At 41.3% G+C, this 19,022-nt stretch overlaps 1 protein-coding gene across 3 annotated transcripts in view; it reads left to right on the top strand.

Moving 5' to 3' along the window:
- The window catches only part of LOC141128474 (C4b-binding protein alpha chain-like), a 448,459-nt gene that overhangs the window by 318,245 nt on the left and 111,192 nt on the right, over window positions 1–19,022 (top strand). For all 3 annotated transcript variants that reach the window (XM_073615780.1, XM_073615778.1, XM_073615779.1), the window contains exon 13: window positions 9,185–9,281. In XM_073615780.1, the coding sequence (XP_073471881.1) occupies window positions 9,185–9,281 (97 nt within the window). The remainder of the gene's footprint in view (window positions 1–9,184; window positions 9,282–19,022) is intronic.

Below are 19,022 nucleotides of genomic sequence, written 5' to 3'. Positions count from 1 at the left end.
TCATTTCTATCCAACCAGACTGAAGCGTCCTTAGCGGATTCAAAGAATTGTGCTTGGCCTCTCACCGCAATCCGAAGTTTCGCTGGATATAGCATAGCGTATGGGAGTTGCAAAAGTCTCAATCTGCGTTTCACGTCAGTGAATTTAGCTCTGCGCCTCTGGACTTCTGCCGAGAAGTCCGGGTAGAAGGATACCCGGACACCATTGTGGAGAACATTTGCCTTCTCTCGAGCATGTCTCAGCACTGCTTCTCTATCCTTGTAATGTAAAATTCTTGCAAGAATGGATCTTGGAGGGCCCCCTGGTGGAGGAGGGCGTGAGGGCACTCTGTGAGCACGTTCCACCGCAAACATTGGGGAGAATGCATTTTTCCCAAAAAGTTCCATTAGCCAGTTTTCAACATAGGTAGTGGGGTCCCTGCCCTCCACCTTCTCAGGCAGCCCCACTATGCGAACATTGTTTCGCCTTAAGCGATTTTCCAAATCCTCAGCATGATCGCATGCATCCCTGGCTAATTGCAGTGCTGTTCTGGTATCTTGTGTTATAGGTGGTAATTGGTCTTCCATGTCACTGACTCTGCTTTCCACAGCCGTGGTGCGCTCACGTATTTTTTGCATGTCTTGCCTTAGTAATGACACATCTTCTCTCAAGCCCCCAAATTGCTCCCTCAAGGTGTTAACTGAAGCTGTGCAGTTGTTCACAGCTCTGAGTATATCAGCTAAAGTAGGCTGTACAGCATCCGGGTCCGCTGAGCTTTGTGGTTCCCCAGATGCAAGGGCTGGCTGCTCCCCCTCCTCCTCTCCCCAGAGCATCTGTGTGATGTCTGCCTGCATAGCATGTGTCCCAGCCTGGCTGGATGACTGCTCTGTTCCCAATGTCCCAGCCATTTTCTGTGCATAGTAGATCATATCTCTAGGGGCGTCTTTACCAGTGAATTTTGGCGTCTTACTTTAGACCAAGAGTCTTTCAGCTTGTCCTGTCCGCGCGGTGTGTGCTTCACTGAGGACGCCGCGGCGCCATCTTGGATCTCCAGGCCCGTCATCTCAGTTTGTCCTTTTCGGAACTTTCCTCTGGTGCAGAGAGACGGTGGATGATCCCCTGGGGTCTCAGGATCGTGCCCGTGCTGCATAGGGCAAAATAAAGTCGGTATGTGGGCTGGGGGAGGATCGGTTACCGGATCACTGCTGGGAGCTGTGGGAGATGCGTCCTCTCACATGCCTGCCTTGGCCACGCCCCCCCTATCTTAGCCATCCTTATTGCACCCTTACATTTCTTGTTGCATTCTTTATAAAGTCTGAATGCTGATGATGATCCCTCAACCTTGTATTTTTTGAAGGCCTTCTCCTTTGCTTTTATATGCATTTTTACATTGGAGTTAAGCCATCCAGGAGTTTTGTTCGCTCTTTTAAATTTATTACCCAATGGGATGCATTGGCTAATGCCCTTATTTAACATGCTCTTAAAGCAAACCCATCTCTCCTCCGTGTTCTTTGCTCCCATGATTTTATCCCAATTTTGTACATTATTAAGTTTGATATAAAATTTTGCAAACGGGTAGTTTTTCTCCTTCACTGATAGGCTCTGATAGGCTGCAATGATGGGCACCGATGAGGAGGCACTGATAGACTGCACTGATGAGGAGGCACTAATGAGGCTACACTAATAGGTGGCACTGATGGGCACTGATTTCAATAATCAGGTCTAAAGTATAGAACAGAAGGTGCATCAAAGCTTGTTCCGAAAAGCCTTTGGAACTTTCATTAATAGAGTTCCAGGTTTTAAAGATTGTAGTGACAGCATTGTTGTACAATTTGTTGGGTTGATGTTGTTGTAATAAAGCAGCACTTAAGGCTAGTTGGAGATCAGATGTTAGAGCTGAACATTCAGTTTGGAGCCAGAATGAATCAGAAGAAGTGTACCTCCAGTGTTTGGCCTGCTCTAAAATCATGACTTAATATTTGTATTATCACAAACTCCCATTTCTGCATGACTAGTTGAGAAGAATAGTATATCATTTTGGATTCATAGTTTCTTGTGTCCCCAGATAAAGGAATTTAATAATGTTTAAAGTTTCTGCAAATGGGATAGGAGCATGGGAAACAGTAAGGTCCTAAACATCATATATAGAATATGTGGTAAGAGAAATAGCTTACTTAAAGTGGTTAAGCCACTTAGTGTTCTTTCTACAATTCCCTCTATTACAGTAAATAACGTGCCCCAGTGTATGTGTATTTTTTTTAAAATAAGCTGCTATATACCTTATTTTATAGCCGCTCACATGACCGGCCGCCTCTCTCAACCTGACAGCTACAGCGGGAGGGGTGTAGAAACCCCCACTGACGTCAGCTGGGAGAAGGAAAGGAGAGGAGGAGAGAGGCGGCTGGTCATGTGAGCACCGAGCGTTGCTACGAAAAAGGTATACAGCGGCTTTTAAAAAAAAAAAAATTCCTGAGAAATCATTTTGATAATGTGTTGGTACTGGTGTTTGTTTTGGGATGTCAAAACATCCCGCTGCGTTTTTTTTAGTCAACGTTTTTTGAAAGTCAGTCATACTCTTTGTAGCCCAGTCTGATATCTGCTGTCTCACAGTGAGTGCATATTTAGGGACAAGGTAAGTGAGATAAGTCTGTATTAAAAGACTGTGCATTTCATCTTGAGTGTTAAGTCCGGCGTCTTGTGGCCAGACTTCTTGGAATCTCTTCCAAAATTCCAACACTGACTCTGATGATTTTTGTTTGCAAGCTACTGCAGTGGGGAGTGATGATTTGTTAGTGAAAGCTCTTTTCTTTTCCTTCTCTAACTCTTCCCACATACTATTCCTTCCATCAACAGTGTTTAGTGAATAAGCCTCTGCCTTGGTGGTTGGTGCCTCCAAGACATTTATGGTAGGCACTTTAGTTCAATCCCAAGGGGAGGTAGTTCCCACCAAACTATCTGTAATGAGCCTTATGTCTTCTTTGCGTGTAATTTCTACACTTACAAGCTTTCTTTAAATAAACTATAGCTCCCAAAGCTGACGTTGTGGGTTTGGGGTAGTACATATTTCTTTTTATTTCTAAACATTCTAATTAGATACTGAGTCTCTTTTTTTACCTTTTTTTTTCTTGGCAAAATGCCAATAAGCACTCCTTATGGCCAGAGGTTCCCCTGATCATAAGCAAGCTTTGTATGTTATTACTTTTCTTATATTTATAACCAAACAATTTTTATTTACATTTCAAAATTTATATATTTTTTTCTGTAATGTGCCAACAGGTTCAAACAGTGCCTTCAATTGCGGTAGTACTAATGCCGCAAACTATTCCCCACTATCTATTACGGTCAGTGAGATATTAATACTTGAACCCTGTTGGCAAAAAAGCCAAATGTCCAAATTTTGCACCTGACTTCCCCTTCGCAAGAGATGTCAGTAGCAAAAAGAATTATTCAAATAGCATGTTTTAATCAAAAGTTAGCCTCACCAATTTATGTATTACCTTAGGAAAGTGTTATTAATGCTCTACCCATATTTTAATTGGTAAAAACGTCCCTAATGTCACAATACTTCAAAGACCTGGGACAGACTTGATAAGTCTCCCCTGCTCTTCGAATAAGTGATATTACTCCCTGCACTATCAATCCTTCTTGAAACACAAATTTGTTATGTAAATTAAACCTTAAAACTTAAACCCATGGTTTGCCTTCTCTAAATAAGGTTCCCTTCCTGCCGACTACAATACGATACAGGTTATACTTTAGAGTCAAAGCATTCATATGTAAATCATTAAAAGTCAACATCAATACATCACCGAATATTGTAGCATCACTCTACGTTTCATTATAATACAATGCAGTGGAAAGGTGTCATCTTACCTTACGACACCTGACAAATTCCACACAGACAAACAGATTACCTTATTTTATCTACTTATTTTATCTCCTTATTTACTTCTAAGCGACAGAAATGGAAGCAAAGAGGTTTGGGTTTTTCTGGCACACTCTATCAGATATCTTTATCAAACTTCTTACAGTACTGTATTACATTACTTTGGGCTTCTCAGAACCCCTTGGAACTATCTCGGAGTTCCTTTGGAACTATCTCAGAGTTCTTTACACTGCCATCACCCGAACAGACTTCTACCAAGGTTCATACGTTTTCATAAATGTTTTTAACACTACACCTTCTGTTAATCCCATGTAGGGAAACGGTCTTTTAAACTAAAAGTCACGGTAAGAGAAATAGTAATAATTAAATCAGACTTACCAGACTTAGATAATGATAACCATCCCACTTCTGACACCAAAGCTGAAGGGGTGTAGCGATGTTCTAAAAGAAAGTGAAGCCTCGTATGATATCCTGCCTAGAGTGTTCCTTCAAACCCATTCAGATCTGGAGACCATTCTGATGAAAGTTATGACACGCATACAAGACATTTCAATTCTCAGAATGATCTGATCTGATTTAATTAGGCTTCAATCTTATATAAGCAAAATGACAACACAACAAAAGTCCAACCCTTTCATTAATATATGGTAAAGATGCAGACATACAGGAGACAAGCAAACAAGCAAAAATAGAATATTAATAACTCTGCCATGGCTAATGACTATTAGCCATGGCAGAGCACCTTATGCACCCACCTGTGAACCAATGAGGTACGCCGTAATGAATATAGCATGAACGTTTATCTTTTGTTGTAAAACTGAATTTTACTTACCACAAAGCTTATGCTGTATTCCAGAGCTATCTGTACACATTGTCATATTTCTGTTATCTCTGTTTACCAGAAATAAAAGTTTGTTGGATTTAAAAAAAAAAGACTATGCAGCATGCTCAAGAAGAGTAGGTAGACTGCAAATCTTTGCTAATTTTAAGTTTTATAAACAGAGTAGTATAGTTGAAATGAAGAAGACATAGGAGCCCGTGTAAAATGAACCATGTGTGAAATCTGAAACTTAGTAGAGGGCCCCAATCCAATAGCCAACATGTGTGATTTCAAAAAGTAGATTTTTTTCAAGGAGATATCTCCAAATGTTTCAAGTATACATTGTAAGGGGAATGGAATTATAAAGGATCAGCCAAGGAAATGCATATGTCATCAACGCAAAGGCCAATTTTATACTGTACATCACCAGTCTTAATTCCCGACATTTGCATATTGGAATTGATGTTTCCCTAGTGGTTTTAATAAATAAGTAACGTAGAACAGGGGCATCCCTTTCAGGTGTCATTAGTAATCATAAATTGAATGAAGAGAAAACTAGCTGTCCACACCCTAGCACTGGGAAGCATGTAAAGTTCTTGGATAACTGAACGTATGGCTGGTCAGGCCAAATTTTGTGAGAACAGCTTTGAGATCGAACACCTTCTCTGTATCTAAGGAAAGAAGTAGAGAAGGCATTAGATGATGCTCAGCCCATTGTAGAAGATCAATGAATCTTTTAGTGCCATCCGAGGATTGTCATATAGCAACAAATCTCACCTGGTCAGGATGGACCAGTGGGGGAGTAAGTTCCGATACTCGACCTGCAATATGTTTGGTGTAGAATTTCATATTGATGTTTAAGAGAGGTTGGGTGGAAATTAACCGGATTGTCTGACGGTTTACCTGGCTTGGGGATGGTCACAATAAGCACCCCAAGAGAATCTTTAGGTCATGTCCCCTCATCTGTGGTTAAAAGAGTTACATAAGTGAGGTAGAAGTGAGTAGATCAGTATAAGTTTTATAATATTCATTGTGGAACACATCAGGGCCTGGAGTCTTGTGTAAGGGTAATCCTGCAATCACCCTTTTAATCTCTTACTTTGTAAATGAAGCAGAAATAATTTTGAACTGATGGAAGATGTACAGCATTCAAAAACCTTTGTATAGTTTTTTTTTTTTTTTAAAGGTAAATTTTTTTTATTTTGTTTTTTTTTTGTACAAAACGAACAAACATTTATACATTCTAAGTGAACATCGCTCATTCCAATACAGAATACAAGACACTGGTATACATTTGGTAAACAGGTTACCACATTTTACAGTTGCATGTCTGCTTGATTTCTATTAAACTTTGTAACATTGACCCATATTTCCTTATAAGCTTCATATGGCAGGTGTAATAGTATTTTCAGAGCTAGTCCACAAACCCCATATTTTTTGAAATTTTTTTGGGCATCCTCTGGCTTCATATGTTAGTTTGTATAACGGTATAGCCTGATTAACAGTGTTCAACCAAAATACTATCGTGGGTGGGGATTGCGATTTCCAATGAATAGTGATCGATTTTTTAGCATAAAACAGTACGATTCTCAGAAATGTTTGCTTATTTTTAGATATACTTTCATCGTCCACATAGCCCAGTAAACATCTCAGGGGGTTGCAAATATTAGGTAATTGAGTCAGGGAACTGACGAAGGCAGTGACCCCCGACCAGAACTGTCTGATCACAGTGCACTCCCACATCAAATGGAAAAAAGTAGCATCTGCAATACTGCATCTGGAGCACATTGCCAATGGAAGTCTGTTGAGTTTGAATAGTAAGGATGGCGTAAAGTATGATCTATATAATAGTTTGGTCTGTATGACCTTATCCCTGGAAGAGATGACAGAGGGGACCTGCAGGGAAAGTATTTCCTGCCACATGTCCTCCGTCAGCTCAGGGATATCAGCTTTCCACTTGTTGATTGTGTTGCTGAGTCTGAGTGTTGTGGAGTGCAATAAAGATTTATAGTACGTGGAGCCCAGTTTGTTATGAGAAGGATCTACTAGTAAGTGTTCTAGCGGAGATAGTTGAATAGCTATATTGCGCAGCCCAAACTGCGTGGTTGCCGTGTGGCGTAACCTTTGTATAGTTACCACTGTAGGGGGGAGGTTGGAACCAGAAGTCTGAAGATTATAAAGATCAGATTAGAAATTATGGAACTGATTAGCTATCTGTACAGGGTTTAAAGTGTGTTACTGTTATGAGCTTTGAGAAAAGGGATTTTAGATTTCCCTTGAGTGTAAAAGGTAAGACGTTGCCTTGTTATGGTTATTAAACTTATTAAGAAATCCTAGCAGGAACTAAATTGATAACTCGAGTTATGTAGTTCTGTATGACATTTGGCTTTAAGTTGGTATTTATTGTATTTTTCAAGGTCACAAATTTGATTTGTTAGCAAGAAATTTTATTTCATGTGTTTCCTTTTCTCGTGGGCAGTACATTTAAGGAATAAGCATCTAATGTGTGCTGAGGCATTTCATAGTGAAGTTACATTGGAAACTGAGCCAAAATTATTTTGAAGGCATGATTCCAATTCAGATTTGATCTCTTCCTTATAAACAGCATTAGTAAGTATAGAAGCGTTGAGTCTCCAGATCATAAATATGCTGTTTGTAAAAAGGTTCATGGCGTATGGTGTGTTACCCTTAGTAATTTACTGTAAGGACAAGATCAATCCTTGAATAAATGGGTTTTGGGTGTTGGAATAGAAAGCATAATCCTTCTCAAAGCCATGTAAACAGCGCCATTCATGCATCATAGAAGTCTTCTGATGGGAGAAGTGATGATAATGTTGTGGAACTCTTTCTTGCTGTATTAGAAGAATCTATAGAATCTATAGAGACTTCAACAACTGTGTTGCAATCACCATGTAATATTATAGGTTTATCTTTATATACCGGTAGTTGGAGTTTTTGTAGAAGAGTCTTATAAAATTCTTCCTGACATTCATTAGGCGTATAAACATTAACAGTTTTTATGTAGCATTCATTAAAGGAATCTGAAAGAATAATAAATCTGCCATGGACATCTTCCTCAAGGTTCTGGAGTTGAAATAAAAAATGCAGTCTTTTATTGCATTCATCCCCCCTTACCTTTTAGCATTTGCGTTAGCTAATAAATAGTGGGAGAATTTGGCATGGTGGCATTTAGGGGCTTTAAGGCTATGAAAATGAGTTTCACATGTACATGCACTGTGAAGTATGTTGCATATTTGTAAAAGGGCTTCTATTCATAGTATAGCCCTCTAGTATGGGCTATTCAGCCCCTTGGCATTGTGGGAGGTTATCTTTGGCGCCATATATATAAGTAGGGGGGTGCTGGAAAAGGTACATGAAGGGCAGGGACAGCAAGGAGGATTAACACACAGCAAGTTAGGATCATCGATTTAAGCCTAGACATACAACATTTTAAGGAGCAAGTATCTAGTACTGGTAAAGAAAAACAAGTGGAACAAGAAAAAAACAACAAGAAACACTACAACAACAGCATTCACCATTCCTGGGGTAAAGTAAAAGACAGTGTGCTATCCCTGCTGAGGAAGTGTGAATTAAAATACAGTGAAAATGCCACCTAGAGGTGGGAGAGCAGTCCTACAAAGTCAAAGATATGTAGGTATTATTGACTGTTTCCCAGGTGACAGGGACACATGTAAGCAAGTTGTGGTGATGTACCTCCATGGAGGGAGTTGGAGTCAGGCCCCAGTTGTAGCATACCATCTTTAGGATGCAGGATGGAAGTAATTTTTCCTTGGAAGGAAAACAGGATTTTAGTAAGAAAACCCTATCTATACATAATTTGTTGGTCTTGGAGAATTTTGGTAATAGGCACAAATTCCTTATGGTTTTGTGCTGTTGTGGCTGAGATGTCCATAAAGACAATGAGCTGAGTTTATGGTTCAGGAAAGGGAGTCAAATCCCACCTGGTTAGGATGGGGGTGCTTGTGCCATCTTTGAATTCCTCTGAATTGGCTGAAGAAAGATATGTGTACATGTCACTTTAATGGTTATTCTAACACTCAGATAACACCAAATTAATTCTGACAGTTTATCAGATGAGTTTGCAGATGCATTTTTCTTATATATAACCTACAGTAATAACCTGATCATTATAAACTGTTTCTGTCACTACATTAGATATTTCAATAACCAGATATAAGCTATAATTTGTTTGGCACTGTCAAATCAATATAAGCAGAAGGATAAAATATGTGCAAAGTGCATTTCATTTAGATATAGGAAAGTCAGGAACCTCTTCGTAAACATTAATAGAAAACTAAAAGATAAAAGAAAAATCAGTAACTGGTTTTCTGTAGAAAATCATTATGCAGACACCACTGGATTATAACTTTAAAAGTGTGTGCATTATGTTTATATTTAATATGTATATGAATGTTGGGGCTAATGTATGATAAACAAGGATTATTATTTACTTATTTATTCATTCATTTTTATTGCAGCAATATCTTGTGGGGAACCTGGCTCTATCAGTAATGGATACATACAGACTGGAACATTTTTATTTGGCTCTGGCGTAACCTATGCATGCAATCCTGGGTAAGAATAATAAAATACCTGTAATTTGATTTGCATTGCATTGAAACACTACTCTCCATTTAAGGAATATGACCTTGACAATGAACAGATTGCTAGCTATACAATATGCTAGAAAAAAAATGAAGGAAACTAAACTTAATGTTCAACTGTGCTAAATTCTAGAAATCTTTAAATGACCATTCATTAATTAAATCTTTCAGAAGAAAGAAGGGTGGTCCTTTTATTTTTGAATTTGAGTGGGTGGAAATAGTTACAGCAACTTGAGATGCCCGTTGATCACACCAGGAGAGTAGGCAGATCTTTTATTCGATAATCAAAGATGATATTCATAATTCAAAGTGTATGTTTTCTGCTACATGGCTATAATGTGCCCCAGTAAATGCAATAATTTAATGAACTTTATTTCAAAAACAGTTTTAAGGGAACTTCAAAACCTAAATAAATATATAATGTTTTTCTGGAGTAACTAGATAGGAATTCAAAAAAAGAAAGATTAAGGTCTGGTGTGACCCCTCTGACACCTCCATCCCTAATAGTGCACAAAAAAACAAGAAAAATAGCCCTGGGACTTTAGATGAGGTGAGAGAGGTTTAGCCAATGTCCACAATGAACACTGAGACAAAATCAATTTATTCATTTCAAAATGTTATGTAACTAAGCGGTAACAACAATGATTGTGAGTTACCAGGCATAATAGCCAATGTACACAACACAGATGAACGTAAATATACAAAGATTTATTACAAATGTTATACATCAATGAGCAACAATAAAACTTGAAAATTGCTGGGTCAGTAAGTACACATACAAAATAAGATGATAAAATGTACATACATGTGGACAGGGAAGTATGTAAACATAATGCAGACATCAATAATACCCAGCATGTACCGGCATAAAATAAGCATCAATAAAGCCCTATGCATTTCGCGAGACCCTGCTCGCTCTTCAGGGGCGGATGCATGAATGTTGTATCTGCAATGTAAGTAATAAGATCAATAAATGTATGTAGTTGGTAAATGGGGGCAGATGGAATGGTTAGCAAGAGAGGCCTGATGCTGAGACCTCATACTTACCGGAGTCTGAGATGAATCGCCAAACGCTGGATATCGAGATGGCAGCAGTGTAATGCATCCAGCTCGGGAGCTGAGGAGGTGGAACAAAACAAGGCCACAATAGGGGAACATCCCCTATTCATCACCCATTCAGCCCACACACTGGTCTGTTGTTACCATTAGCCTTTGTCCATATTACATCTAGTGTGTTATCACTCTTTGGCCAGTTATATTTGCATACTGCTCCCAGGGGGCCTTGCTGGGCTGAGCTGTTCCCCTTTCGCTGGTGGTCTTTTGTGGCAGTGGTTTTCATCCAGCTCGGGGGCTGCGATGTGCACAGGGGAGCTCTGTTCTTGATCTCTTGCTGTCCTCTCCTGTCTGTGACGGGGGTGGCCACCTGCACATCGGCGCCATGTTTTCCACGCCCATACACTGACGTCTCCCTGAGGTAACTCAGGTGTGGGCTGTGTGGGTCATCCCGGACGGGTGGGTGGTTGTTGCATCTGTGCACCCCCCTTTGATGGTGGATGTCTTTTGGACGCCCATGCGTCACCGCCCGTACATGACGCTGGGGGTGTAGCCTTCGGGGTCTTGTGGGTATATCTGGACGTTCAGCACGGTTGGGATTCTGATTCATTACTTGGCGATTGGATAGAGCGGTCACATCTCTAAGAACAAACTGACAACCATTGGATGTTTTTCACTCCTATTGAGGTACAACTTTCTTACTTTCCTGACACCCATTGGGTTTGTTACATTGTTTTTATACACATGTAATACTATATCATTCTACATTGCCCCGTAGTCTCTCTGCCCATACCAGTTTTATAACCATGCATTCATGCATTTACTATATTCCATATCTCAGTTAGCTTGTTCATACCAAGATACTCTTATAACCTTAATTCACTCACTTACATCTTTATGTATATATATAAATTAAAGCTTAGAACCCTATACAATAAGTTCATCTTGCAGTTATGATGCCCTCTGATATATATGCATCCTTGCAGACATTTTCCAGACACAATGTTAAGGGGCTAAGTGGAGACCGCAGTGAGAAATACCCCTACCCAGTCCGTGCTGATCCTCCGGATGTTCCCCTATTGTGGCCTTGTTTTGTTCCACCTCCTCAGCTCCCGAGCTGGATGCATTACACTGCTGCCATCTCGATATCCAGCGTTTGGCGATTCATCTCAGACTCCGGTAAGTATGAGGTCTCAGCATCAGGCCTCTCTTGCTAACCATTCCATCTGCCCCCATTTACCAACTACATACATTTATTGATCTTATTACTTACATTGCAGATACAACATTCATGCATCCGCCCCTGAAGAGCGAGCAGGGTCTCGCGAAATGCATAGGGCTTTATTGATGCTTATTTTATGCCGGTACATGCTGGGTATTATTGATGTCTGCATTATGTTTACATACTTCCCTGTCCACATGTATGTACATTTTATCATCTTATTTTGTATGTGTACTTACTGACCCAGCAATTTTCAAGTTTTATTGTTGCTCATTGATGTATAACATTTGTAATAAATCTTTGTATATTTACGTTCATCTGTGTTGTGTACATTGGCTATTATGCCTGGTAACTCACAATCATTGTTGTTACCGCTTAGTTACATAACATTTTGAAATGAATAAATTGATTTTGTCTCAGTGTTCATTGTGGACATTGGCTAAACCTCTCTCACCTCATCTAAAGTCCCAGGGCTATTTTTCTTGTTTTTTTGTGCACTAGATAGGAATTCAATCCACAATTAAGAAAATTAGTGTAGCGCTACCCCCAAAAGGAGTCGCTGCTTAAGATGGGTCCTTTGTTCTGGGCCTGGACCTTCTCAAAAACCTCAGCCCTTCTGACACAACAGGCTGAGTACACAAAATATCACAGGAAATCATTGACAGTAACACCAAGTACCCAGCAATAATGCTATTTTAAAGAAACAGGCACAAATAAAATTAGTAACAAGGTATGCAGAGAGGAGAATGAATAAAATTAATGACAATGGTAATATTACACACTAGTATACAGAGTAATTAGCAGTAAGAACAGGGTATAAAATTACACTTGCTGTCCAGGTCTGCATAAACAGTAACAACGCCACCTGAAGTGCAACAGTGAGCAGTAATAATGCTTGCACTATAAACCACTAGAGCTATGTATATGTATGTGTATAGGAAGATGGAAGGGGGGATATGAGGACAGATTACGTAACAGGGCCAGTCCCTAAGATGTTTCTTCTGATGGCTATCGTTGGGGCTGGACAGTCCTGATGAACCTGCATGCAGTTAAGGTATACTACGGAGGTGGTGTAGTCTTTGCACAGACGCAATGTAAATATGAGACAGGTACCAGGTAAAGGCAGGTCAGATGCAGGGACAGCTCAGTAGAACAGTGTACAGATCAAGTATAGATGCACTATATATTTAACAGAGGTACTTTATAAGGCTGGCATGGATGCAGTATGTGTGAAGTGCTGTTGGTGTCCTACACTTGTCAACTTGGTCTCTGCTAGCAGTGTCAGTAATGGGCCAACAGCCCTCTCACCAGTCCCCTGGGTACAGCAACAGGTGTCGAGGCAGCAAACATCGGTGTGAGCAGATGGTGGGTGAATGCTCCAGCTCTTCTGTAGCAATGATGCAGGTGCTGCTGATGTGGCCAATACTTTGCTGCAGTAGCCTCTGGATCAGGTCCCTCCTGCCCGGGCTTCCTGTGGGATAGGAGTACTCTTTATTCCAACTCCAAGCACCAAAAGTGCCAAGCTTTCCCTGGCAGTTCAACAAAGGAAATCCCCTCTCCTCCTCATTGCTCCAGTGGCTTACTGGGTTCTGTAGCTCTTGTCAGCACTCAGCATCCACATAATGCAGTGGTTCTTCACAGAGCCACATGTCCCAGTGTGCAAAGCAATGGCTGTGTCATCCTCCTGTCACCTATTGGCCTGAGCAGCAGCTGCCTGATGGGAGAAGGAAGAGGAAGCAGGAGCGAGCAAGAGAAAGCATGCTGACACACTCTCACACACACACACCGCAGCTCTCAGTTACCGACCTGCTCCAACACTGTGAGCAGGGGGTAGAGCGGAGACCATAGCTAATAGCACCTGGCTACATTAGGATATAACAGACTGCTTTAATATCACAAACATCTCTTTTAGTGTACAGAGAGAAATATTGTTTTAATTACCTATTTCAACCACTACTCAGTACATGTCTATATTATATCTTATGTCATATATTCATTATTCATATTAGTGCTTGACTTTGTAGAGACTGTATAAATATTAAACTCATCCATTACCAGAAAAAAGGCAGTACCTACATTTTTTAATGAAAACATGGAACAAATTCATAATGTAAATGTTTGCCTAAGAGCTCTTTCACACTGCCCTGGTATGATCCCACTGTCTGGATGCACCTGCAATTAGTATATGGGGAATTGGGAACAACACATTTTTAGAAATAGGTATACAGCTATGTTGTACCTCTACCATGTGTTATTGTGGCACAGATAAATTAGAAGGCACTTTGACGGTTTGGCATATATGTCTTATACTGGCTTTTACTGGGTTATACCGGCTCCTTGGATCGCTATCCGAAGAAAGAGTGAGCCCGGGTTCACACCATAATGCACTGCGGACCGCACAGGAGCGCTGTGCGTCCCTGTTCACCGTTTCAGGGACGAATCAGGGCCGATTCTATCCCTGAATTCGGCCCTGAAACGCAGCCAAAGACGCACAGCGTTTTTGTGCAGTGCGCACCGCAGCCGCCCCGGAGATATGTGAACCGGCTCCATAGGGAGCCAGTCACATTCTCCTGCTATGCGAATTAGAGGTGCGGAAACGCACCTCTAATTCGCATAGGTGTGAACCCGGGCTAACTGTTGCATAGATTCTACTCACTGGTGATGGATGAGTATGATATTTATGTGAAAATGTCCTTCGCGCTATTGTGAGAAATAATGCAATGGTGACAACAAAATAGTCTAACGTGAAAAATAGTGTTTAACTTATTGTGATGATGTCTAATGGAAACTGCAGCAAAATCAAAAAGTGTTCACATTACACTCTAATAGGGCGTACACACGGTCGGACTTTGTTCGGACATTCCGACAACAAAATCCTAGGATTTTTTCCGACGGATGTTGGTTCAAACTTTTTTTGTCTACACAAGGTCGCACAAAGTTGTCGGAATGTCCAGTCGCCAACCACGCGGTCACGTACACCACGTACGACGAGACTAGAAAAGGTCGGTTCAGAACCAAGCGCGGCACCCTTTGGGCTCCTTTTGCTAATCTCGTGTTAGTAAAAGTTTGGTGAGAGACGATTCGCGCTTTTTCAGACTCGTGGCTTTCAGATCGTTTTCTGCCATTCAGTTTGTGCTTGTGGGTTTGTATCTGCTCTTCAGTGCGTGCAGCAAGTTCCGCGTGACTTTAAGTAGTCATTGTATTCTTGTTCGTTCGTTACTGTTTTTCAGTTCGCTCTTCACAGGCCTTGCTGTTCTTCAGTGCGTTCTGTTACTTCGTTCTGAGCAGCCGTCCGTTTTCTAGCCATGTTTCGTATGCGTACTCCTCGTAGAGTTCGTGCTGTGCGGGGGCTTGGTGTTGGGGTCCTGACCTTGACACAAGTCCAGTCCATGAACAGGGTGGGGAGGAGTTCATGGACCAAGAATTGGTTGCTTCAGCGTGACCAGTTCTCTCATATGCCTTTGCTCCGTGAGATCCGTGAGAATAATCCTGATGATTTCAGGAACTTTCTCAGGATGATGAACCCCGTGTTTCACCGTTTGTTGGCTTCGCTGACCCCCTATATCAGCAGGCAGGATACCTGCATGAGGCAAGCCATCACTCCGGAGCAGAGGTTAGTCGCTACCCTGCGGTATTTGGCCACAGGGAGAAGCCTGCAGGACTTGAAGTTCTCGACAGGCATCTCCCCCCAGGCTCTGGGGATCATTACCCCAGAGACCTGTTCTGCCATCATCCAGGTCCTGCAGAAGGAGTATATGAAGGTAAGATTTGTATCCTTTAATATCACATTTTATTGTATTGAATGTTTGCTAATATATTGTATTTCTTTCCTCATTCCCTAATTACTATGATTGTAATATGCTGTGAATGTGCCCTTTGTTCTCATGCATGCTGGATTTTTATGTAATTATTATTTTAGGTCCTTCATACATATTTGCCCTTCACTAACCTCCCCAGCATGGTGTCTCCTGCCCTATATTCACCTCATGTAGTCACTTAACAATGTATTTTATCAGCTCCATAGTAGTGCTTTACCCCAAACACCCCCTAAAATGTTTGGAAATGTTATTTTTGATTTAAATTCAGGCAGAGTGCCAGAGGCTTTTTTTTGTGGTGTCCCCAAATAATTTTTATTAACCCTCCCTCCCCCAACTGCTAAGTCAGCTGATCCCAATTCTCCATCCTCAATCATCTATCTGCTGACTTTGCCAAACTCATACACACTATACCCACCTCTTTAGTGCTCAGATTTATGGATGAATTCCCCAAAGCATGTAGTGCAAGGGCCTGCCTGTATACTTTCAAATGGTACAGTTTAAATTTTTTGGATCCTATTATTATCTTGATAGGTAATAGCAGAATGTCCAAATGTCCTCAAATGTGTACAATGTGTATTTATATCTTTGTGTTATGACACTTCTTACCTGTCCAGTGGGCTGCCAATAGTGTAACTAAGGAGGGTCTGTTCAAAGTAATACCCATTATTTAGGCATTCATCTCTCAATGAAGTGAAGAGGGTTACCTGTCCAAGATTTCCACACACCCCCTATAATTTTAGAAATGGCCCATGAGGGGGGGGGATATGATAGGTATACCTTATACTTTGGCCTTGTTAAATTCCTCTTACTAAATGCTATCTGGAGGTTGCCCCATAATGTTTGTGTTTAATCTGCTTGCCATGTTTCAGAGTAAAAATAGTAATGTTTATTGTTTTTTCCTTAACAGTTTCCTTCCACGACACAGGAATGGCAGACTGTGGCCTCCCACTTTGCCCAGCGGTGGGACTTTCCTAACTGCGGAGGGGCAATTGATGGGAAACATGTCCACATCGTCCTACCACCCAACTCGGGGTCGTACTATTATAATTACAGGGGGTTTTATAGTATAGTGATGTTGGCGGTGGTGTCGGCTAATTACGACTTCTTGTATGTGGACGTGGGGAAGAATGGCCGGATGTCCGATGGTGGAGTCATCGCCCAGACGGAGTTCTACAGGCGCCTCCAGAATGGCAGCTTGGACTTGCCAGCTCCAGAGGACAATGTGGAAGGACTTCCATTCGTCTTCGTTGCAGATGAAGCATTTGCGCTGGGGGACCACCTGATGTGGCCATTCCCAATTAGGACCCTCACCCCGGAACAGAGGGTATTTAATTACCGGCTGGCCAGAGCCCGAAGAGTGGTGGAGAACACATTTGGAATCCTGGCCAGCCGGTTCCGACTATTTCTGACACCCATCCATATGGCGGAGTATAAACTGAACCATATTATACTGGCGTGCTGTGTTCTCCATAACTTTTTAAGGAAACATTCGGCCAACTATGCTGGCTCAGTTGGGCCTGAGGCCGGAATCATACATCAAACCACACTGACGGCGCTTGAAAGTGGCCGTCCTGGCTTGCCCTCCCTGAGTGCCCGTGATGTCCGGTTACGCTACCTGGAGTTCTTTGCGGGTAGGGGGGCTATCAATATGCCAGACAATCTGTGAAGCCTTTTTATAATAAAAAAAAAGAAATTCTTTCTGGACATTTACTGCTTGTGTTTGTTTTAGCTGACCCTGACAGAAATGTGTTGAGTCCAGAAAATGTCGTGATTGTGTAACCTTATTATACAAAGCACTGTTGGCTGTTATTTCCTAAATGCAAAAACACATTTCACTACAAGTGCACTTGCAACTGCACTGAAACTGCACTTGTAGTGCAAAGAGGATTTGCCCTTAGGAAATAACCCCCAACAGCAATTACATCACCCCAAAAGTGTTGTAGTGTTGAGACAATAATCCACACATTCTTGCGTAAAAAACTTTTTTATACCTGCACAATCACATGTGCATTTACCAAAGGTTTTTAAAACAAACCAACATGTTTGTTGTATAACAATTTTTGCAGTAGCATTATCAAAAATCGAAATGTCCATTTCAGATAAAACAGGCCTGTGTAAAACCAACAAGAAAGCCAAAAAACTTGAACTTACAAAGTTCACATTAGGTAAAACCTGAAGGCTATATCAGACATCAGTATTTAGGAACTGGGTTTGATATAGCATTCGGATGGGGGGAAATCACCCCTGGAAAAGCCAAATTTGGAAGATGCACACCAATTTACGAATGTCAACATGTGCTATCTGCCATCAGGGGGGATCAAGGGACAAGTTTTGGGGGAGCAAGCCCTTCCTCAACGCTACTTTTTAATTGAGGAAGGGGTTGCACCCCCAAAACGCGTCCATTAATCTCCCGTGATGATAGATAGCACATGTTGACACACTGTGTGCATCCTCCAAATTTGGCTTTTCAAAACATTGCAAAAAGTTTTAAAAGATTGGACCACAATCCAAAAAGTGATTTTGTGGGGTTTTAAATTCGCCCCAAAACATCAATGATGTAATTATTTTTTAATTACATCATTGATTTTTTGCTGTATGTTTTGCAGTTCTACATTACACCCCATGATCTCCCCGATCAGGATCTGGGCACTTTCTCATGTGAAACGTTCTGGATCCCTCACATCACGATCACCTAAAAAGAGAGAAAGAAAACAAAAACAGGTATCAAAAATCTGCCACCATCCATCTCTTTTACCTGAGCCTGTGGTCGCAGACACTCACCTGTTGTGGTGCCAATCTCCACCACATCTTCTTCTTCCTCCTGCTCTTCTTGGGTTGGTGTTAGTTCCCCTTCTTCCAGAGGTGGGGGGGTCTGTGGTCTCCTCGGATGAGGGGTGTCCTCCGAGTCTTTTATCCCCTATGTAAAACAAAAATGGTATAATTAGCACACAGATATTTGATGGCAGAACTAGAAATAGGAAACATTGCTTGGAAGTGGGGTGCAATTGTCTATTTTGGCAGAGTTCCAAGATGTATTTTTTTTATTGGCCTTTGTCAAGCTGCAATACTTTACCTGTTTGGTACAAGCTTCACAGATGTAGCCCCCCCTATAGTATACACTGGAGCACCCGTGTGGCCCCCTAATAAAAATGGTGTTCTTGTGTCCCACACTAGTGCTCCAGTGTCCAGATGTGAAAACAGCTGCTCAGTGTCCTCTCCTTACACAGAATCTAGTTTGCATTTCATTCTAGTAACAAACCCATCTACACAAACAAATATTTGGCTTCCAAGTAGGCCCGAAAAAAATGTGGGAAAATGCATATGGCCTAAACAATGGTGTTTTAGAGGCCGAAAGAAAAATGTTTGATACGAACGAATAATGGGCCCATGAACATTAAAGTTGCCCTTTTAAACGTTACAATTAATAAAAGCATATGGAGCAGCACGAACGGAATAAAGACAGAAAGAATAGGAACACAGCACAACTACTTACTTTTTTGCAGCACTCTCCGGATCTTTCGGTATTGCTCTGGCTCTCTCAATTTCAGGTCCGACCACCACTTCCTGAGCTGATCTTTCGATCGTCGTACCCCGAAATTCTTGTGCAGACTTTTGATCA

This window comes from Aquarana catesbeiana, linkage group LG02 (assembly GCF_042186555.1).
Source record: "Aquarana catesbeiana isolate 2022-GZ linkage group LG02, ASM4218655v1, whole genome shotgun sequence".
Classification (NCBI taxonomy): Eukaryota; Metazoa; Chordata; class Amphibia; order Anura; family Ranidae; genus Aquarana; species Aquarana catesbeiana.
The sequence above is the reverse complement of the archived record's forward strand: the minus strand, read 5'-3'. Positions and strand labels throughout refer to the sequence as shown.